Source organism: Schistocerca gregaria, chromosome X (genome assembly GCF_023897955.1).
Source record: "Schistocerca gregaria isolate iqSchGreg1 chromosome X, iqSchGreg1.2, whole genome shotgun sequence".
Taxonomy (NCBI): domain Eukaryota; kingdom Metazoa; phylum Arthropoda; class Insecta; order Orthoptera; family Acrididae; genus Schistocerca; species Schistocerca gregaria.
The window spans coordinates 216,757,779-216,781,929 of NC_064931.1; the positions used below are offsets into that span (position 1 = coordinate 216,757,779).

Sequence of the window (24,151 nt, forward strand, 5' to 3'; positions counted from 1 at the left end):
CCCCAAGAAACCTTCCAGAACCCGATTGAATGTATGCCTGGGAGAGTGGAAGATGTCATCAAGGCTAAGGGTGGGCCAACACCATATTAAAAATTGGAAATTTGTGGTAAGGTCTTATGGGTCCTAACTGCTGAGGTCATCGGTCCCTACTAACGTAACTGAAGCTAAGAACAACACACACACCCGTGTCCGAGGGAGGACTCGAACCTCCGACGGAGGGAGCCGCGCGGGCCGTGACAAGACGCCTGAGACGGCGCGGCTACCCCGTGCGGCCCCATATTGAATTCCAGCATTACCGATGGAGGGCGCCACGAACTTTTAAGTCATTTTCATCCAGGTGGCCGGATAAGTTTGACCACATAGTGTATTTACAAAGCGACAGTTTCACTACCGCTTGTTCTGTAGAGTACAATATTCCCCCTCACTGCCACGCCCACTTGCAGATTATTGCTTCTGCTGCTGTATTGTGTGGAGCACCACCATATCCCACTGCGATGCAGACTGTTGTTGCTCTTGTGACTTGAGAAAAAATTCCATCTCCTGGTCCGCTTGTAGCTCTGCTTGCGCTGTAATAAAGACAAAAGCATAAGTACAACATCATACATATATAATAATGATAATAACAGATGGAATTATACTTATTGCTAGGTCTCTCCAGCAACTGCATCGATGGTCCATTCAGGAAATGCATTGCTGTTATCTGTCACTGCACAACTTGTTACTACTTTTTATATGGTGGCAGTGTGGGTGGACATTTCAAGACGGATATACAATTCGAGCAAATGCAACATGGTGTGTTAGTGGACCAGGTCGGGTAATGCATCTTCCTGCCATTGTGCTGCATTGCCATAATTAGGTGAACAGTTTTCCATTTGCCTACAGTCACATGCATCTCCATTACCAGGCCTTTCCATTCTTTATGCAGAAAGATGTGATAGACGTCTATAGCAAATAGATTAGTTAAAATCTTTTGCCTCAGCGGAAGCGATTCGTCAATTGAACGCATGAGACTAGATGTACCCACAGACAGCAAAGAAATGACGACACTCACGCAATCTAATTATAAAAATTTTAATTGCTTGTGGGATGGGGAACTGACCTTGTGTGCCAGTGTTATGCGTTTACAAATATCATACATATTAGTTACAATAACAATGACAAACTCTTCAAAATGGTTCAAATGGCTCTGAGCACTATGGGACTTAATATCTGAGGTCATTAGTCCCCTAGAACTTAGAACTACTTAAACCTATCTAAACTAAGGACATCACACACCTCCATGCCCGAGGCAGGATTTGAACCTGCGACCGTAGCGGTCGCGCGGTTCCAGACTGAAGCACCGTTAACCGCTTGGCCACATCGGCCAGCGACTGTAACTCTCGGCAGTGCACTAAGTCGTCAAACTTTTATGCTAAATACATGCAAGCTAGTCTCAAGGCGACAGAACTGTAGGCCCTATCAGCTCACAGCTTCCCCGCAACAATCAGTGGTGGCGGTAAAACTTCACCGCACGCAAATGAACTGTGTGACGAGTGGGGCATGGTGTTGTAGGCAGTGACAAGGATTTCTTGCAGTTGTCCAGATGTGATTATGTCAGGATTCCTGGAGCGATGATGTAGTCTTACTGCAATTGTCCACGTGCGGTGACGTCAGAATTCTGTGAATGATGATGCTGATGTCAGCAACTTTTGGGCAATGACCCTCATCTTTTGCTCACACCAAAGCATTTGTAACAGGACATAAAGACTGTCTTTGTGTTAATAAAAGCGCGGGTGTGGACAGGTATCAAGGAAGGAACATTGGTGGACAAAGATATTATGAGGAGCTTCTTTGTAGAAGGATTTGTGAGGAGAGAAGTGTACCTCAGATGAGAAGAAAAGCACTGAAATATTTAGCAATTCGAATGAAGTAATGGCAAGCCTATGTGTAAGTCTATTCTCACACGTATTTTGACCGACTGTGATTCTTTGTCCTCACCAATGCAAGCAGAGCAAAGTGACTGTTTATGTTTGCGGGTGTCATACCAGCCAGGTAATTTTCTCTTGGTACAAGGAGAGATCCCCTGTGGTGGAAACGACTTTTTGAAACCATCTATGCTGTGATGTAGGTTAAAGACCCAACTATTACACCGAACACCCATTTAACCATGGTGGGTCCTCGTTTGCTGGTAATCAACGAAAAACAAGTTCGGAATTTCGCATGTTGCTCTACAGATTTAAACAAGCGTTGATCCTCACAATTAGATTGCCTGGATAGCGTAATGGTTAAGGTACGGTCCACACATGAAAAGGGTTGTGGGTTTGAGTCGTTTGGTGGTTTGACATTTTTTATTCTTAAGTCTATATCGTAATGAGTTTGATCATTATTTTTATTGAGTTAATTGGTTTAACTCTAGTATTTAGTTGTATTTCTTTGTCTCATCATATTACCCATCGTATAAGCTTTTCAACTGCTCCCATTTTTTCTTCCTGTAATTCTCTTTCGACATGGAATCTTTGTGCGGGCGAATCTAACGCTTATTACTTATATATCGTAACATTTAAACATTTGAAAATGCCACCCTATCTGTTAAAAGAACTTAAGACGAAATAATCTATTTATATTGACTATGAAATGGTGTCGAAAATGTGTTTTTCGTTAAAAGCTGTAATTTTTTTAATGGTAATCTTCATACATATAATTGAAACAGAAATTCGAATCGTACTATGGACTAAATAACGCAGATGAAATATTAAACAAAAGAAAGGATTAAAGTGAAATGAGATTGAAACTAAATTAGAAAAACCGAGGATGAAAAAACGGAAGAAATTAAATCGAAGCTAATACAGAGAAATAATGAAAATAACGTGAATGAAGGTTCTAAGTGGAAAAAGTGTTATGAAGAAAAATGAGAGCAAATGAAAAAGTTTATATAGTGATTTAAACGACGTGTCAAAGGAACAGAAATAAAGGAAATTACAATTAAATGAACAAAAATAATGATCAAAGTCATTTCAATAAATATTTAAAAATTAAAAATTTCAGATCACCTGATGAGATCCGGAGTCACAACCTTTACCATGTGTAGACTGTACCTTAACCATTACGCAGCGTAACCTGCCTGTATTACAATACTTTTTCAAAGCTGGAGAGACCATGCGGAATTTTGAAATTGCTTTCATCGATTACTCGCAATCGAGGGCCCATCAGGGGCAATGGCTTCATACGTGTGTGATACCTAGGACCTTAACCTGCGTTGACCTTTAGATGGTTTCAAAAAGTCGATTCCACTTCTGAGGTCTTCTGACAGTTACTGAAGGTTTTATATGAAACAGAATACATAAAAATAGAGTCTCAGGTCCTATCCTTAGGGCCTTACAGATAATTAATTCTTAGTTATATCTACTAACTAGCAATTTTCATCTTCCCATTGGCTAAGACTGCATGACGGAAAGAGATGTAGATTTCATGATAATGGAAACACGTCTGGGTTCATATCTCGCGATTTTGGTGGTCCAGTGGTCTTGGTCTTGGTTTTGATTTTTAAAACTTTCTCAAGAGCACTCGAGATGAATGGCGGTATGATTTCCACCGAGGATCCTAGCACGCTCAGCTTATATGCGATCATTATTAACTACTCGAATTTAAGTGTAATCTTCATTCCAGTGGAAATATTACTCGGGGTGTTTCGTGTAAGACACAAAATCTGTACTCAGCGGCGTAGACCTTGTTCACATCATATATTTCAGCAGTTCCCGAGGCATTGTATGAGGCGCATCAGCTTTAGAAGAACTGGACGAGATAGCTGCACCTTTTTAAATTAGTGTTAGAACATCGGTGTGCCACTTGATGAAGGTCAATGCAAAAGCATGCTCCATCAATTTGCCTGTGACTGTGTTATATAGTTCCTATAATCAAAAACATACCAGCGGAAAGTGCTAAATGCCTCAACTATTTCCTCAAACTTCTTTCCAGTGCCACACCTAAAGCATTCTTTGTATTAAAATTGAAATCTCAGTAGCCAAGTTCAACGATACGCTGTATCCCTAGGATTTTTTCCCACACAATGTCGGACAAAGCGCTTACAATGTACGCTGAAAGCCTTGCATTTCCCAACGTATCTCATGACTGCACTTGTTTTGCACTATGTGCCTAGAAATGTGCTTGTGATTCTTGTAATGAATATATTCAGTTTGCATTTGCAGCGATTGTCAACTAGTAAATCATACTTTGAAACAATTCGAGTACTCGTTTTAGATACTTCTGAACACGTAGATCCTTCCTGAACCGCTCCTCTATTATGATTTTGTTAGTTTACAACTGCACGCCAGGAGCCTGATACGTACTGTTACAATCTTAATGTCTTACAATAATTAGATTGGGTACAATAATGTGAATGAGTTTGTGAATTAATTCATTATCAACATTGTCTGTCCCACTCAAAAAATTTACAATCGTGTCGCCACTGCTCTTGTTTCGTAGTCACCACCATTCCACCGTTCACCACCCGTCCTGTACAACACTTGAGAAACTGGACGCTTTCCGGGTACTTAATTATAGCTGTGCCCCAGACTTCATGCATGCAGAGTATATTTCCGACTTATAAAGTTGCTTCATAAGATAGGCGCAAAGTAGTATTATTGGGGACATGAGCGAAAAGCTTGTTTGTTCCACAAACACAGAAGCGAGCCCTCAGTCTTTTAGCTATTCAGAAAGACTTTACTGTTCTCTAAGCCTTCTTATTCACAAACAAAATGAATTCAAAATGTTATGAATAGGCATCCAAATCACAAAAAAATTATAAATTAGTTTTCCCAGCAAAGATTATAAATAAAACCTATTAAAAGTAGTAAAGCAATCTCGTTAAGTTTTTAAGGGTCTGGTTCGTGAACCCAGGGAGAACTCTTGAAAAATTTGTCAGTTTTGTACATAATGTACTTCAAAAAATGAGAGTTGTAAGCCTTGTACTGCTTATCTTTTAACCGATATAACGGAACAATGTGAGCTAAGAGCCACAGGTTTTAGTTTTACACTTTTTTTTCTGTATTGCATCTTTTGTTGCGCGTGAAATAAAGCATATTAATTATTTGTGTACAGCATAGGTAAATATATCTCAAAATAAAGACAAAGTACGAGCTTGTTTTTTGCCTGGAAGTTTCTTACACTATTATGTTAAAGTAGACCTTCAAAAAGATGTTGTCATAAATTATGGTCAAGAAACTTTTTAAGGATGATAAAATTTTAATAATGAACTCTTAGTTTTGCTTTAAAAAATCTTTAGTTTTCAAATATAAGTCATAAGAGTTGTCGGCACTTTAGTTTAGAATGTTCCAAGACAGTACACAAAATTTTAGCTCTCTATCTTCAATAGTTTTCAACCAGTGTGTGCCAGAACATTAAAAAATTGGACTTCTGGGAAATTCAAGTTAAAGTTAAATCTCGATTCTCTACTTACTCTGCCGGCCGGAGTGGCCGAGCGGCTCTAGGCGCCACTGTCTGGAACCGCGTGACCGCTACGGTCGCAGGTTCGAATCCTGCCTCGGGCATGGATGTGTGTGATGTCCTTAGGTCAGTTAGGTTTAAGTAGTTCTAAGTTCTAGGGGACTGATGACCTCAGAAGTTAAGTCCCATAGCGCTCAGAGCCATTTTTTCTACTTACTCTGAATAACACTAACGCATCCTAAGTCCATACTCATACTCACCTTGCTCTCCCTCGCTTTTCTTGTTTGGACATTTCCTTCTTATCCTTGCTTCTTTCGTGGCTTCTAGCACGGATTTCTCTGCCTTTGAAGACTGTCCTGCTGATAACGGCAGTTAAAGTTCTTTGCATATTTAGCCCACCAGGCATTCCCATCAATTTCATAACCTTAAAGTTTGACAATGTACCACCACTGAAATATAGTAGAGCATCCAGCGCACCTATTTTCAATGTATTTGGTCCTACCAGAACAGTGTGGGTATCCGTTCTCTAATCTCCCCCTCCTCCTCCTTCCTTCTTCCTTCTTCCATCAGTCATCCACATTAAATAATACCCACTCCAAGTAATTAATAAGCGAAGTCTTTTATGAAGATTTTTTCTGAACAAAAGATTTCCTACTATTTTTCGTTACATTATTAATTTGTATTATTATTTCATAAATGAATCCAGAAATAAACATAGTAAACAGTACAGGATTGCGTAATAATAGAAATTTTAAGTGTAAAAATAATTCGTAACTTCAAATATTTCTAAAAAAAATGAACTAGTAATCATCGATTATAACTTAGAAAATAAATTTTTTATTAAGTAATTCCTTTTCATAAATTTTAGATTTAAATGTAGCATTCTGGTATACAATTATATGAAAGTTTGCAGCAAAGCGACTGAGATAATAATAACCAGTCCAAAATTCGAAAAACAATACTGGTATCGACAACTACTGTCGAGGAAAAGTACGGCTAGAGGAGGATGTCCCGTTACAGTTTTCATACACAGTTATTAAAACTTTCATTTGGCTTTTGAGACTTACTGCGTGTAATCTTGTGTCACTAAGAGATTAGAAACTAAAAATTCATTAAGAATCTTCTATTTCTAACATAGCTGTCAGTGTGACGTGGAGGTGTCGTCATATGGCATACACTTTTAAATTCCTGTAATTTTGGGGATTTTATCGGTACACTTTCTCTTGTTCAGAAAACTATAGAGAATTTTTCAAGACAGAAATATCAGAAATCGATTTTTTGACACTTATTCGCATACTAGGTAGTTCACTTAGTACATAAAGTGAAATCAATAGCTTGTATATCCTAGCCAAGTAAATTCAATGGTAGTTCGTATTCATAAAGACAATATTGTACTACTTAATTCTGTCACTGACGTAAACTTCTGAAAACACGTCAGTCACTGAGTTAATCTGCTGGTTTTTAGTTTCCTACGTAACTAGCAGCACCATCTATGGCCCTTTGGTGTACTAAGCCATGATGATTAAATGTCCAAAATACTAAGCTGCGTAGACGATTTTAAATAAAACTTTAAATTAGGATATATTTTTTCTTTCTTTTAGTTTGATGAAATAAAGGCTATATGTTGCCCCAAACTACACTAAAGTTACCTATGAAGACCCCCATGAAAATTATTCCAGCAGTTTTGGAGATAGCTGTGTTGAAACAGACAGATGTGCATCACAGTTTTACCGTTTCATTAGCAGTATAGCTGTAGAATAGAGATAATAATTACCGTTTTATTATTACTATTACTACAGATGTTACTCTAAGCATCTTTTTCTGTCTCTGCAGGTTTTGACTTCGAAAGTAACAACTCAGAGCCCAAAGAATTCTTCGAGTGCATTGATCAGTTGGCCCTAGCATTCAGCAGTCGGTATGTAAAAGTGATGAATAAATCACTGCTTTGCTTACCGCTATAGATTCGAAAATATAATAATCCTAAATTTTATATTTTGATGTTGTAAGTTGGTGTTGAAGAAGCCTAAAGCTGATGCTACGTTACAGGGTTTCCGAATATCTAATGGGTGACCTGGATGCTCCAGGTGCCTCACCTGCAAATCGGAGTCTCAGCAGAGCAAAGGTACGGTAGTCTGTGGAACATGTCACTGTTTTCACTACTGTAGTTGCACTGGTGTTATGTATGAGCATGTGTAGCTGCTTTCAAACACAATTTCGCATAGTACCGTAATACGTACTTTGTAATCTATAACTTAAATGAAATGTTTCGTGCTTTCCTTGTGAGGATTCAGTGAGAGAAGTGCTTTCGCAGTACCACACAGACACTATAATATGTGACTTCAAAGAAATAATAATGTCGATAAGAACGATTATAATGACTTTCATTCCAAATTTCTTCATATTCAGTCTGTATCGACTTTGCTATTTTGTCAAAATCTGACATTTTGAGTCCGTGGCTGTGTACAAAATATAGATTGACTCTTACACAGAAGATTACAGCAACCAGCCATTTTTTATTTTGTAGTGCCATTTATTTATTAAAACAGTGCCCTTTAAGTTCTGAACCGATAGGTTCATCTTCAGACGGCTACTTCACGTTTTACATTACAATTCAGGTTTCGTTTCCCCACTCGAAGAAACTTCCTTCGGGTCGTGGTGCCTTACAACCAAAACAAATAGCATTGCAAAAAGTGGCTGGTTGCTGTAATCGTCAGTGTAAGAGTCAACCTGTATACTGTATCGACTTTTCAAAGACCTTACAGCGCATTTCATCCTTCAGAAATATTTAGTATTACATAGCATTTTTTCAGCTATGTAAATAATTTAAGTGACAATCTGACCAGCCCCCTTCATCTATTTCCAGACGATGCAATCCTGTGTTGTTTTAACTCCAAGCAATAAAAAAATTGAGGTCCTCCACCAGAGAACTAAGATAATTCCTTCAATTTCTTTTACTTAAGAAATGACACTTATTTAAAGACTGACTAATCTTGAATCGTATTCTTAGACCTCTGCACAAATTTCTTAGATGAGTTTTATGTGTTTGCCTATTTTATGTGTGTGACAAGTTCCTACCTCGAAAATGTCAGCCACTGGCATTTTAACATCAGAATCAGTAACTTTTTACGCACGAATGGAATATCTTGTAAAAGCTTATAATATGTCTTAATCACTTTCATTGTGTTTATTTTTAAGCAAAACTAGTAAAGCAGATTTCTGGTCATTTGTTTGAGTAATTGGTAAATTACTCTTCTAAAGAGGGTCAATACATGTGCAATCGATTTTTCACTCTGCGATGGAGAATGCACTGATTTGAAACTTTCAGGTAGATTAAAACTATCTGCCACATCGGAACTCCATGACCGAACATTGACTTATGTGGCGAATATTCTTAACAACTGAGCTTAGCAATGAGACGCCCTTATAGATTTATTACTGCTGATATCTGCCGGTATATTAATATAATGTCACCAGGATTTTGGACTCTTCATTTGACAAAACCAATTTGTAGAAACTGTCCAATAAATAACCTTATGTTACCATGTTCTAAGAATAGTTTATACTCTGAATATACGTTAGTAATGTTGAGAAAAATCTAATAATTGTAGTCAGGTGATGAAACTTCTGAGAAATATTTATTAATCAAATTGTAAATATATTAGGAGTGATTAGTAGCAAATGAGTCAGGAATTTATCAGCAGAAATGAGTGCTATGCTGAGATAATGTCAATTTCTACGCGCAAATTTTGTGCTTAAAGAAATTGAAAGTATCACCCTTCGGATTACTGAAAATAAATTTCTTGCAGCCATAATATCATAGGTTGATAGTAAACACTTCGATCAATAACATTATTCAACGAAACTTCCTGGCAGATTAAAACTGTATGCCGGACCGAGACTCGAACTCGGGACCCCTGCCTTTCGCGGGCAAACGCTCTACCAACTGGGCTACCCAAGCACGAATCACGCCCCGTCCTCACAGCCTTAATTCCGCCAGTACCTCGCCTCCTACTTTCCAAACTTCACAGAAGCTCTCCTGCGAACATATTATTTAGATTGAAGATTAGACATTTTAATGAAACGGTTCCCACTGTTGCAGTTATATCACATGCTGATAAGTGCTTAACACAATGTGCGGTCATTGTAGGCTATCTACAATGATCGTACATTGTGTTAAGTGAGAGGACCCAGCAGAGGGATTCCAGTGATCACTCTTGACGCCTAACCGCATGGATTTTGTTAGACGTTCGTAAGTTCTTCTGGATAGCACGACCCGATATATCCTCCATTAGATAAGTAAGACAAGATAGGGCTAAATCGAGGTTGCCAGCATCAGCAATATCCATTTTTCAGTTGTTTCAATGTTGCTTGCATCATCCCTATAATCGTGTCTATGAACAGTTACAAGATCTTACTGTAAGTAGATGAGGCTAAAGAGTTATGAAATTTTTGCCCATTATGTAATGAAGCAATTTAAAAAAAATTCAGAAACCTGGTTTCCAACACATCCAGCCCCTATGAAAATCAATGACAGTTACTAAATCAGACACGAGCGTCCCAAGATTAATAAAACATTGTTGTAACTAGGTGCCAACAGAGTAAAATGTCATGTCGAAATCATAATCAAGATTAAATCCGAAGGCATTGTCATCAGCCAAGTACAACACTTAGCACTGAAAGCATGTTTGTTATTAACACCAATGTATTGGGAGAAAATATTTGACGTAGTCAATCGAGAATGCAGCTATTATACAGACATCGAACATTCCAGTACATAGCGAAGCAGCATATTTTGAGAACCTTCCAGAAATGATAAATACTGAATAACATTAGCAGGTGGATGGGTTTGAACTGATGACCCGAAGCAAGCCCAACATGGACGTTGACCACTATGTCACACTGCATGCGTAACAGCTCACAGTTTTACTTCCTATCCTGGGGAAACATCAATCTACTGTTTAGGTCCTCATTGGTGTCCACTATCGCACTCTGGATCTAAATATTATCAATGCTCCTCTGTATGGCGGTATTAGTGCATTCTTGTGTTCTGGCCGCATTGTTACACCCTGAGCAGCGTAGGTAGCTCCTCCCACGAAACTTTGCAATCGTCGAATGGGTCTTCAGTTTCCTTGAACCTCCCATCGTCGACCTCCTCCTCTGGACGGAGGTAGGTGTGTCTCTACCAGCCAGTGATTGACTCCCACCATGAAAAGTCATCATATGGAGTGCTCTGTGCCTCAGAATGATGTATCTTACAAGGAACATATTTCCACAGTTTTGACAATTGACATACCTTTAATGAAGGCTTAGCAGGCGATGTAGCAATTTGAGACTATTATCAATCGATTCCCTTTTGCTGGCCTTAGGAATCTCTGCCAGAGGTATACTCCATTTCAATGGAATGACACTCTGGTAGGCGGAATTTCCACAAAATGTCCTGGAAGTAATTTTAGCACATTCCTCCATTGTTGGCATTCGTTATCGTTGCTGAAATACTATCTAATGGATCAATAGAGACCTGACCAATGATACTTTTGTCAGATTCTGTCTACAGTCTTCATAAATCCAAGGTAACCACATCCCAGAGTGCGGAAATACTTCAAGATGGCTGGCCCTAGATAAGCTGGAATGATCACGAACCATCCCTCCCCCCTCCAAATTATATCGTAGTTCCTTATACAATATTATGTTTATTAATCGAAATTCTCCTTCGATCAGTTCCTTATTCTTCAAGGTTTCTGTGGCTTTCATCAGTGCTGGATCTTTCTTCTGTTCAGCAGCGATGCTGTTCAATGCAGTGATGACAGATTTCATATCTGATGCTGTATTCTGCAAAAGAATCGTTGATAGGCAGTCCTTGTGTTGTGTCAGATTTTGTATACCACTGTGCTGTTGCAGCCACAATGTTCATCTTGTCAGTCGACCTGTCGGGTCCTTCAAGCTACTCAGCCAGCATAGATAATAGAGGTTTTTCACAGTGGTGAATCTGTTCTGTTCTCGACTAACCACTTATTGTCCACGTTTCACTTCCGTACAAAGTTACACTTTGCACAGATGCCTCCAGAAAAGAATTCCTTACACTAAAATTTAAATTCAATTTTAGTAAATTTATCTTTTCCGCAAGCGCTTTTCTCGTTATTACCAGACAGCATTTTATAGCCTTTCTACTTCGGCCGTCGTTATTGATTTTGCTGACCAAATAGCGGAACCCATAGACTACTTTTAGTGTATCCATATCCCACGTAAATTCGAGAACATTCCATTACTTCTGTTTTATTTCTGTTGTTGCTCACCATACTATCCATTCTATTCAACTGCTCTCCCAAGTAATTTGCTGTAACTGACAGAATTACTATCACATCACCAAACGTCAAAGTTTTTATTTCTTCTCCGTGAACTTCAGTTCCTTTCCTAAATTTTTCGTTCCCAAGCAAGCAATAAAAGATTATTGCTTGCTTGTTTTAGGGATGGAGTAACATACGGTAGAGCCTACAACGCTCTCTCACTCCCTTCTGAAAAATGGTTTCCCTTTCATGTCTTTCGACTGTCTATAAAAACAGTCTGTATTTTATCCGTACTACCTACATATTTGTGGTTGTTGTTGTGGTCTTCAGTCCTGAGACAGGTTTGATGCAGCTCTCCATTCTATCCTACCCTGTGCAAGCTGCTTGATCTCCCAGTACGTACTGCTGCCTACATCCTTCTTAATCTGCTTAGTGTATTCATCTCTTGGTCTCCCTCTACGATTTTTACCCTCCACGCTGCCCTCCAATACTAAATTGGTGATCCTTGATGCCTCAGAATATGTCCTACCAACCGATCTCCTCTTCTAGTCACGTTGTGACACAAACTCCTCTTCTCCCCTATTCTATTCAATACCTCCTCATTAGTTATGTGATCTACCCATCTGATCTTCAGCATTCTTCTGTAGCACCACATTTCGAAAGCTTCTATTCTCTTCTTGTCCAAACTATTTTTCGTCCATCTTTCGCTTCCGTACATGGCTACACTCCATACAAATACTTTCAGAAACGACTTCCTGACACTCAAATCTATACTCGATGTTAACAAATTTCTCTTCTTAAGAAACACTTTCCTTGCCATTGCCAGTCTACATTTTATATCCTCTCTACTTCGACCATAATCAGTTATTTTGCTCCCCAAATAGCAAAACTCCTTCACTACTTTAAGTGTCATTTCCTAATCTAATTCCCTCAGCATCAGCCGACTTAATTCGACTACATTTCATTATCCTCGATTTGCTTTTCTTGACGTTCATCTTATACCGTCCTTTCAAGTCACTGTCCATTCCATTCAACTGCTCTTTCAAGTACTTTTCTGTCTCTGACAGAATTACGATGTCATCGGCGAATCTCAAATTTTTTATTTCTTCTCCATGGATTTTAATACCTACACCGAATTTTTCTTTTGGTTCCTTTACTGCTTGCTCAATATACAGATTGAATAACATGGGAGGGAGGCTACAACCCTGTCTCACTCCCTTCTCAACCACTGCTTCCCTTTCATGCCCATCGACTCTTACAACTGCCATCTGGCTTCTGTACAAATTGTAAATAGCCTCTCGGTCCCTGTATTTTACCATTGCCACCTTCCGAATTTGAAAGAGAGTATTCCAGTCAACATTGTCGAAAGCTTTCTCTAAGTCTACAAATGCCATGAACGTAGGTTTGCCTTTTCTTAATCTAGCTTCTGAGATAAGTCGTAGGGTCAGTATTGCCTCACATGTTCCAATATTTCTACGAAATCCAGACTGATCTTCCACGAGGTCGGTTTCTACCAGTTTTTCCATTCGTCTGTAAAGAATTCCCGTTAGTATTTTGCAGGTGTGACTTATTAAACTGATAGTTCGGTAATTTTCACATCTGTCAACCCCTACTTCCTTTGGGATAGGAATTATTTTCTTCTTGATTTCTGAGGGTATTTCGCCTGTCTCATACATTTTACTCACCAGAGGGTAGAGTGTTGTCAGGACTGGCTCTCCCAAGGCTACCAGTAGTTCTAATGGAATGTCTACTCCCGGGGCCTTGTTTCGGCTTAGGTCTTTCAGTGCTCTGTCAAACTCTTCACGCAGTATCATATCTCCCATTTCTTCTTCATCTACATATTCTTGTTCATATTTCCATAATATTGTCCTCACGTACATCCCCCTTGTACAGACCCTCTATATACTCCTTCCACTTTTCTGCTTTCCCTTCTTTGCTTAGAACGGGGTTTCCATCTGAGTTACATATATCCCATTACAAAGAGTAATGGGATCAACGTTATTATAAGCTTTCTATGACGCTATAAATGCTATAAATGTAAGTGTATCTTTCATCATCCTATGATCTAAGGTGATATGTAGGGTCAGTGTTGCCTCGCGTGTACCATATTTCTAAGGAACCGAAGCTGATCTTCCCTCAGGTCAACTTCAACACTTTTTTCCATTCTCCCGTTAGTAATTCTCACCTTGCAACCATGATTATAAAACTGATGGTTCCGTATATTCACACCTACCAGAACCCGCTCTCTTTGAAACTGCAATTACTACATTCTTCTTTCAGTCTAATTGCGCTTCGCCTGCCGTCTGACATATCTTGCACATCAGGTGGAATAATTTTTCATGCGTGGTTGCACCGTGCATATGTGAATAATATAGTCTGTCGGTAAACTGAAGAGCAAGCGAGCGAGTCCTCACTCTGCCAACCCAGCTACGTCACAGGGAGCTTCTACGGGCTGTTTCACTGCGTAGTACCGCCCCTGCCGGGGCGCGGTTTAAATCTGTGGCGATGCCGTGTACAGATACGTCTCGGCTGCGTTCATTTTTTAGACAAATGTATTAAGACCATAAAGAATGCAAAAAAACGATACCTTCTTCCGAGACACAACATTATAGAGTAAATAATATTAAGATAAGAATGGAAGTCAGGATGATACTACAAACATAGAACCGAATGCATGTTCATGTGAATGTACTGTATGTTACTCTATTGCTATTCGTTCAACGAACCCCATATAATGCAATCAATCTGTAGAATTTTAGGCTACTAAAAAGTAGAAGTTTTCTTTGAAGGACTGCATTGAAACTTAACAATTTTTGCAACTCGAAGAGTGTTTAAAAAGTAAGCAGAAATTTATAAATTTGCGTGTTGTATTAGTCTGATTTGCACTACTTTTTTGTCACTGTCTTCGTAAACATGTCTCAAAACTGTGTGTACAGTGTTATGCATATTGGGTATTTACTTTGTTCTTAGCTGTCAATAATGTTACATATGTTTTGGTAGCATCAACGATTATTTGTTTTGTATAAAAATAGATTAGAGAATCTGTATTAAATTTTGTTATAGGAATGGAATGAAACGTATGAAATTTTTAGAAATGTTAAATATTGCTTTTAGTGAGCCTGTTATAAGTGAATCAAGGGCATACAAGTGGTATAAACATTTCAAAGCAGGTCTTAAAGGACAGTGGTTTTAGAAGCATGGATGAGATTAAAAACGCACAGTTACGAGACCTATAAACTACCCCGAAGAAACAGTTCCTAAAGAATTTCGGAATTGGAAAAAGCACTGGCACAAGTATATAGTATATAATGGGGAATATTTTGAAGAGGATAGCATTGCTGTAGGTTAACAAATAAATTTCTTACCAAAACATAAAAATTAATACTTGAACGCATCTCGTATGTCAAGCTTTTTGCTTAAAAGTCCAGTACATGTTTCGAAAAAAATGTCAGCAGTGTTTAGAATAGCTATTGCGCACAAATTTCAAGCAATATGTGTCAGAATCAGGTGAATAGTGACCGTGACAGAGATTTAGTGTTCCATAAGCATAAAAGGTTTTACGTGAATTTGAAACTGTCTATAACGATCGGTTTCCTCCCAAGATTATTAGTTTTCCTTCGTGGCGATTCCACTAAACCATGCGGCTTATTTTCGCGTTCCTTGCTTATGCGTCCTATTGGACGAGGCTGACGTTTGCATAACTTGAACCCCTTTGATTGTGACTGTTAATATTAGCCAACAGTTCTTTTTGGATCGCCTCTTTAATTCAAGATGTAATAACATGAGAGAAAATCGAACGCTCGTTACTCAGAACAAACTTAACTGACTGGCATTGGCAACTAAGATCATACGAACAGAAACGACGTATATCACTGCACGCCGATCTACACCCCTAGACAGGTACCGGGCAACAGATCTTGGGTGCCCCTGTAGGCCGGTGGCAAGGTCCTTCCAGGAAAGGCCACTTCCCCCACCAAAAGTGCTGCTCGCTCTTGAGTTTACAGACAGATTATACGGGTCATGTGGTGCGATTGTTTCTGGGTGCTCATTTCATAATTTACACTCCTGGAAATTGAAATAAGAACACCGTGAATTCATTGTCCCAGGAAGGGGAAACTTTATTGACACATTCCTGGGGTCAGATACATCACATGAACACACTGACAGAACCACAGGCACATAGACACAGGCAACAGAGCATGCACAATGTCGGCACGAGTACAGTGTATATCCACTTTTCGCAGCAATGCAGGCTGCTATTCTCCCACGGAGACGATCGTAGAGATGCTGGATGTAGTCCTGTGGAAGGGCTTGCCATGCCATTTCCACTTGGCGCCTCAGTTGGACCAGCGTTCGTGCTGGACGTGCAGACCGCGTGAGACCACGCTTCATCCAGTCCCAAACATGCTCAATGGGGGACAGATCCGGAGATCTTGCTGGCCAGGGTAGTTGACTTACACCTTCTAGAGCACGTTGGGTGCCACGGGATACATGCGGACGTGCATTGTCCTGTTGGAACAGCAAGTTCCCTTGCCGGTCTAGGAATGGTAGAACGATGGGTTCGATGACGGTTTGGATGTACCGTGCACTATTCAGTGTCCCCTCGACGATCACCAGAGGTGTACGGCCAGTGTAGGAGATCGCTCCCCACGTCATGATGCCGGGTGTTGGCCGTGTGTGCCTCGGTCGTATGCAGTCCTGATTGTGGCGCTCACCTGCACGGCGCCAAACACGCATACGACCATCATTGGCACCAAGACAGAAGCGACTCTCATCGCTGAAGACGACACGTTTCCATTCGTCCCTCCATTCACGCTTGTCGCGACACCACTGGAGGCGGGCTGCACGATATTGGGGCGTGAGCGGAAGACGGTCTAGCGGTGTGCGGGACCGTAGCCCAGCTTCATGGAGACGGTTGCGAATGGTCCTCGCCGATACCCCAGGAGCAACAGTGTCCCTAATTTGCTGGGAAGTGGCGGTGCGGTCCCCTACGGCACTGCGTAGGATCCTGCGGTCATGGCGTGCATCCGTGCGTCGCTGCGGTCCGGTCCCAGGTCGACGGGCACGTGCACCTTCCGCCGACCACTGGCGACAACATCGATGTACTGTGGAGACCTCACGCCCCACGTGTTGAGCAATTCGGCGGTACGTCCACCCGGCCTCCCGCATGCCCACTATATGCCCTCGCTCAAAGTCCGTCAACTGCACATACGGTTCACGTCCACGCTGAAGCGGCATGCTACCAGTGTTAAAGACTGCGATGGAGCTCCGTATGCCACGGCAAACTGGCTGACACTGACGGCGGCGGTGCACAAATGCTGCGCAGCTAGCGCCAATCGACGGCCAACGCCGCGGTTCCTGGTGTGTCCGCTGTGCCGTGCGTGTGATCATTGCTTGTACAGCCCTCTCGCAGTGTCCAGAGCAAGTATGGTGGGTCTGACACACCGGTGTCAATGTGTTCTTCTTTCCATTTCCAGGAGTGTATTATACATCTGGTGTCTTATGAGGTCCTGCACGAATAACATCTTTGACTGGCCAGAGATGTTTGTGCGATGTTGCAGTCGCTGGAGGACGTGCGGGACGGGGACTCCGGCGGCGGGGCGCTGCTGAGCGCGCGGCGGCTGCAGGCGCAGCTCCGTGGGGAGCGGGTCGTGCCGCAGCTGCTGCAGCGCGCCAAGGCGTGGGCGCGGCACGCCAAGGAGCTGGCCGCCTACGTGCACAAACGCTCCTACCTGCACGCCGAGTACGCCAAGGGGCTGGCCAAGCTGGCGCAAGCCCTGCGCCCTGCGCTGCACCAAGCCGTGAGTACTCGCTTTCTTTCTGCTCGCCTTACGAATCACACAGATCGCCACATTTCTTCGTAATCCGTATTTAATTTGCGAAAACGAGACGAGGCCATTTTTAGCCGTACGTTTATTTGCTCCTTTGGCCAGCCTGTTTTTCTTTTCAGTTGCCCTATATAAAAGTAGTCATCAACTCTATGTGTGTATTCATTCTTATTTGTATTGTTTTATTTTCATTTGTTGTACTCCATTTTAGTCTTACTGTTATTGACTTCCAGGTCTACTTGCAAATTTGCTTTTGAAAATAATCTACAACAGAGGAAAAGACGATAATGTTATCCATAACGCGTAGGTGGTTCACATATGATCTGTAAAAATCTATTCCTTCTTCATGTTACATATTTAAGAATCTAAATACTACCCGTGGCATAGTTTTGGAATTTCCCTTGCCTGACTCCTCTTTAATTTCTGGATTTATCACCGTCCTGCAGAAGTTCAACTGAAGCAGTAGCACTGACGTATGTCTATTATAATATTAACATGACTTGTTTCTTAGGAACTATTGGTAAAGATTTTCTTTCTCTACTTATACAGAGAAAAAAATTTCAAGACTGATAATAAAACAAGTTGTAGAAGTATAAAATAAAACGGAAATGTTAATTGTTGAAATAAAAATGGGGTAGGAATCCTACTTATCTACATCTATCTACATCTACATCCATACTCCGCAAGCCACCTGACGGTGTGTGGCGGAGGGTACCCTGAGTATCTCTATCGGTTCTCCCTTCTATTCCAGTCTCGTATTGTTCGTGGAAAGGAGGATTGTCGGTATGCTTCTGTGTGGGCTCTAATCTGTCTGATTTTATCCTCGTGGTCTCTTCGCGAGATATACGTAGGAGGGAGCAATATACTGCTTGAATCTTCGGTGAAGGTATGTTCTCGAAACTTTAACAAAAACCCGTACCGAGCTACTGAGCGTCTCTCCTGCAGAGTCTTCCACTGGAGTTTATCTATCATCTCCGTAACGCTTTCGCGATTATTAAATGATCCTGTAACGAAGGGCGCTGCTCTCCGTTGGATCTTCTCTATCTCTTTTATCAACCCTATCTGGTGCGGATCCCACACTGCTGAGCAGTATTCAAGCAGTGGGCGAACAAGCGTACTGTAACCTACTTCCTTTGTTTTCGGATTGCATTTCCTTAGGATTCTTCCAATGAATCTCAGTCTGGCATCTGCTTTACCGACGATCAACTTTATATGATTATTCCATTCTATAAGTAACAATGCTCTATGAGACAGAAAAGGACTTGGAAGAGAAATGGAACGGAATGGCTCAAATGGCTCTGAGCACTGTGGCACTTAACATCTATAGTCATCAGTTCCCTAGAACTTAGAATTACTTAAATCTAACTAACCTAAGGACATCACACAACACCCAGTCATCACGAGGCAGAGAAAATCCCTGACACCGCCGGGAATCGAACCCGGGAACCCGGGCGCGGGAAGCGAGAACGCTACCCTACGACCACGAGCTGCGGGCTGAATTGAATGCACAGTGTCTTGAAAGGAGGGTATAAGATGAACGTCAACAAAAGCAAATCAAGGATAAAGGAATGTAGTCGAATTAAGGAAGTAAGACATTTAAAGTAGTGAAGGAGTTTTGCTATTTGGGTAGCAAAATAACTGTTGATGGTCGAAGCAGAGAGGATATAAAATGTAGACTGGCAATGGCAAGGAAAGCGTTTCTGAAGAAGAGAAATTTGTTAACATCGAGTATAGATTTAAGTGTCAGGAAGTCGTTCCTGAAAGTATTTGTATGGAGTGTAGCCATGTATGGAAGTGAAACATGGACGATAAATAGTTGGGACAAGAAGAGAATAGAAGCTTTCGAAATGTAGACTGCTGAAGATTAGATGGGTAGATCACATAACTAATGAGGAGGTATTGAATAGAATTGGGGAGAAGAGGAGTTTGTGGTACAACTTGACCAGAAGGAGGGATCGGTTGGTAGGACATGTTCTGAGGCATCAAGGGATCACCAATTTAGTATTGGAGGGCAGCGTGGAGGGTAAAAATCGTAGAGGGAGACCAAGAGATGAATACACTAAGCAGATTCAGAAGGATGTAGGCTGCAGTACGTACTGGGAGATGAAGAAGCTTGCACAGGATAGAATAGCATGGAGAGCTGCATCAAACCAGTCTCAGGACTGAAGACCACAACAAGAACAACAATATTAGCATGACTTGTTTCTTAGGAACTGTTGGTAAATATTTTGTTTCTCTGTTTATACAGAGAAAAAAATTCAAGACTGATAATAAAACAAGTAGTAGAAATATAAAATGAAACGGAAATGTTAATTTTTGAAAGAAAAATGGGGTAGGAATCGTACTTATAAGTAACAATGCTCTATACTGAAAAAACATTAAATTAATCAGAAATAGAGAATTTGTAAGTAATATTTGATGAAGCATGGTATACGTTGGGATGATTGCTTCTGTGTCGTCATTTATTAATTTGTTTTACATTTAGTGTCTGATAAGATCCTGCAAGACTAGCCTCTTTCGTTGGCCAGGGATAAATGATACACTAGCAAATAGGGAAGGTTGAAACAATGAGGTGACAATATCATGGGATAACGATATTCACATATACAGATGGCGATATTATCGCATACATAAGGTATAAAAGGGCATTGCATTGGCGAACCTGTCATTTGTACTCGTGTGATTCATGTGGAATGGTGTCCAACGTGATAATGGCGCACGAAGGGAATTAAAAGACTTTAAACTCGGAATCGTAGTTGGAATGAGACTCATGGAACATCCCATTTCGGAAACCGTTGGGTAATTCAATACTCCGAGATCAAACTGTGAAGGGCATGCTGAGAATACCAAATTTCATCCCACCACGGACGACGCAGTGGCCGACGACCCTCAATTAACGACCGAGACCAGCGGCGTTTGCGTACAACTGGCAGTGCTAACAGACAAGCATCACTGCTTGAAATAACAGCAGAAATCAGTGTGGGACGGGAAAACCGTGGCCTTGTGAGATGAGTCCCAATTTCAGTTAGTAAGAGGTGTTGGTAGGGTTCGAGTGTGGTGCAGGCTACACAAAGCCATGTAACCAGGCTGTAAACAAGGCACTGCGCAAGTTGGTGGTGGCTCCATAATCGTTCAAATGGCTCTGAGCACTATGGGACTTAACATCTGAGGTCATCAGTCCCATAGACATAGAACTACTTCAACCTAACTAACCTAAGGACATCACACACATCCTTGCCCGAGGCAGGATTCGAACCTGCGGTCGCGCGGTTCCAGACTGCGGCCGGCACTCGATAATCGGATGGGCTGTGTTTACATGCAATGGACTGGGCCCTCTGGTCCAACTGAACTGATAATTGACTGCAAATGGTTGTTTTCGTCCGCTAGGCGACCACTTGCACCCAGTCACCGACTTCACGTTCCCAAACATTGACGAAATTTTTATGTAGGACAATCTGCAGTGTAACCGGGCCACGGTTGTTCACAATTAATTTGAAGAACATTCTCGACAATTTGGGCGAATGAGTTCGCTACTCAGATCTCCCGATATAAATCCCATCCAACATTTATGGGACATGATCGATAGATCACTTGCTGACAGAATCCTGCACTGGCAACACTTTCACAATTATGGACAGCTAGAGGTAGCTGGGCTCAATATTTCTTCTGGGTACTTATACAGACTTTTTGGGTCCAAGTCAGGTCGAGTCGCTGCATTACGCTGTGTACAGGGAAGTCCAACACGATATTTGGAGATATCTCATGATTTTTGTCACCTCAGCGTATGCCGATTACGATATGTCCTCGGTAATGCTTGTTGGTTAGTTTTATATGAAATTTTCTGTACTTCCTTCATTGCTTATATTGTTATTCGCTTTACGATATCCTCAGGTCTGCCCAAGGCTATCGATTCAACCTTCTCTTAGAGTGTTATTTTACAGTATAAGCACACCGGACGACTAATTACTCACCGCCGGCTGGTGTGGCCGAACGGTTCTAGGCCCTTCAGTCTGGAACCACGCGATCGCTACGGTCGCAGGTTCGAATCCTGCCTCGGGCATGGATGTGTGTGATGTCCTTAGATTAGTTGCGTTTAAGTAGTTCTAAGTTCTAGGGGATGATGATCTCAGCTGTTAAGTCCCATAGAGCTCAGAGCCATTTGAATTGCTCGCCCGTAGGATACTTCACACTGCCCCTAGGGTTGATATCGGTTCACAATTCGGCCTAGAAGAAACTGCAGAAGTTACTCCAGGCACGTCATATTCATATCAAGCCAACCATCACTGATCAGATCTCCTGAAGCTACCAAATTGTCGGGATGTTGCTTGCTACGTATCACCTGCTGTACCGAATAGTCTCAAACTTATTCTATGGAATTAATATCGGGTGATACTTTGGTGCAGTCGAGACGCGTCAAACCAGGAACGCATGCGTGCAGCCCTGTGAACACGGTTGTTGTCATCTTGTTAGACGGGAGAGTCCAGGGCATATTCGCCATGAAGATCTATAAGAAAGTTCAACATTTAGTCACTAAGTATGACATAGCTAGGCTAACGTTCACAGTGACAATAAATTAACCCAAATGATGCAATTGGAAACGCTCCCAAAACTCACAGAACCACCTCTACTATGAAATATACCCTTCACACATTGCAGCTTAAGCGCCTCATTGATCCCCTGCTGAATGGCTAAAGCACTCCTCTACATTCGTAACACTTCCGTTCCCACCGGAATCGAATTACCAAACGATACTCCACCTTATCAGTTGGATGTAGATATTGTTTTAGCTCTTTAAGAGGCTTGCTACGGTATTGTGGCTGACCCGGGCTGTAGACATGTACCTGCCAACAGCCAAAAAAATTAAATACGTACACTCACGTTCAGAAAAAAATACAGAACACCTTGAGCGACTAGAGATAGGACGTTCATATTCGCAGGACACGTATATTAGCATGTTCTCCAGAAATTATTAGCACCTCGGTTCAGCACGTTTCTCGTTGCCTAGTAGGCACAGGGTCCAACATGGGCCCTGATAACTTGTTAAATGCGTGATGGTATCGATGCGAATGGCGTTCTACAGCACAGCCATCCGCGCTGCATTCACCTGGTTCCATAGTTCATCTGTCGTGGTTGGCACTGGGTCACAGCGCTTCATCCGTCGATTCACCATATCCAACACATTTTCGATTGATAACAAGTCTGGCGACCCGGCAGGCCAAGCCAAACAGTTGACATCCTGTGACACCAAGAAGGAACATATTGTCATCCATTGTTCTGAAAAATGACATCTAGGGTGTTATACAGAAAGGGTAAGGCTACGGCTCGCAGGATGTCATTCACATAGGTCACACTGGTCACACTGTCCCGGACACGCACCAGCTGTGATTTTTGGTTGTACTCAGTAGACCCCACACCATAAGGCCTTGAGTTGGCGCTGTAAGTCTTGCGCGAATACAGTCACTGTGATGCCGCTCCCCCTGTCTGTGGTGAACCAAAATGTGGCCATCATTTTCAAGCAAATAGAACCTGGATTCGACCGAAAACACTGTCTGATGCCATTCCTGTCCCCAGTGGCGTCGTTCCACGCACCATTGCCGTCTAGCATGTTTCTGCACATTCGTCAAAGATAGGTGGAGAAGTGGACGGCGCGCACATATGCCATGCCGTAATAAACGACGACGGTCTGTCACCTCTGATAGTGTTCGATGTGTTCCACTGTTGCTCCAGAGCCGACGAGGAGACAGATCTGTCCTGCAACGCCTTTCGGATTAGGCATCGGGAACGGGGCGTGGGACGTCTGGGTGATGCAGTCTGACCCATCTCGTCGTGTTCTACGGCCTTCCGTGAACCATTCGGTACACACCCGTTGCACTGCTGAAACACTTCGTCCCACATGAGCAGCAATTTCCCGGATGGATACATGACATTCTGTCATGTGAATAATGCGCCCTCTTACAAACTCACTGATTTGACGGTACGTTCGCGCATACGTCTGCGAGGTATCCTGCACGTCTGCTCAAGTCGAACTGATCCGTTACCTTCGGTTTATAGCGACAACGAGAGCCTCAGGCACATGTTATCGGTAGATGGCGTTGCTCCGCGATATCGATGTTGACATTGAACCCGCGGACCACCATGGTTTAAATGCTAATCATTTCTGCAAAACGTACTTATGTCTATGTTTTGTGAATATGAACGTGCTATCTCTAGTCGTTCAAGGTGTTCTGTTCTTTCTCAACATGAGAGGAATTTTATTTTTTTGGGGTTGATCAACAAAGATTTATATCTACCATTGAAGTATCTGTTTTCATTTCAGTAGACTCAATTTATATATTTGACGTGATTCAGTGTGAAAAACCGAAGGAAGAAGAAAAAATCACCACTGCCACAACAATTGTCGAAAACTCTACGATCCCTTGAATCACTGGAATGACTACGTCATTTTCTCGGAACTATTTGAACACTAGATCCAACTTCAACGGTGCAAAACGTTGTAGCACAGTATAAAACCTCACATTCGACTCTGAGGACTTAAACCTTCGTCGCCAACTAAAGTGTAACTCTATCGAATACTCTTATAAGTAACATGATTTAGCAAAGACTGTGGTGCACATTGTT

The 24,151-nt window shown here is 41.6% G+C and overlaps 1 protein-coding gene across 1 annotated transcript in view; it reads left to right on the forward strand.

Moving 5' to 3' along the window:
• Positions 1-24,151, forward strand: part of LOC126298888 (rho GTPase-activating protein 45-like) — a 610,977-nt gene that overhangs the window by 399,185 nt on the left and 187,641 nt on the right. The window contains exons 4-6 of the mRNA XM_049990422.1: positions 7,255-7,336; positions 7,468-7,543; positions 17,267-17,506. Coding sequence (XP_049846379.1) covers positions 7,255-7,336; positions 7,468-7,543; positions 17,267-17,506 — 398 coding nt within the window. The remainder of the gene's footprint in view (positions 1-7,254; positions 7,337-7,467; positions 7,544-17,266; positions 17,507-24,151) is intronic.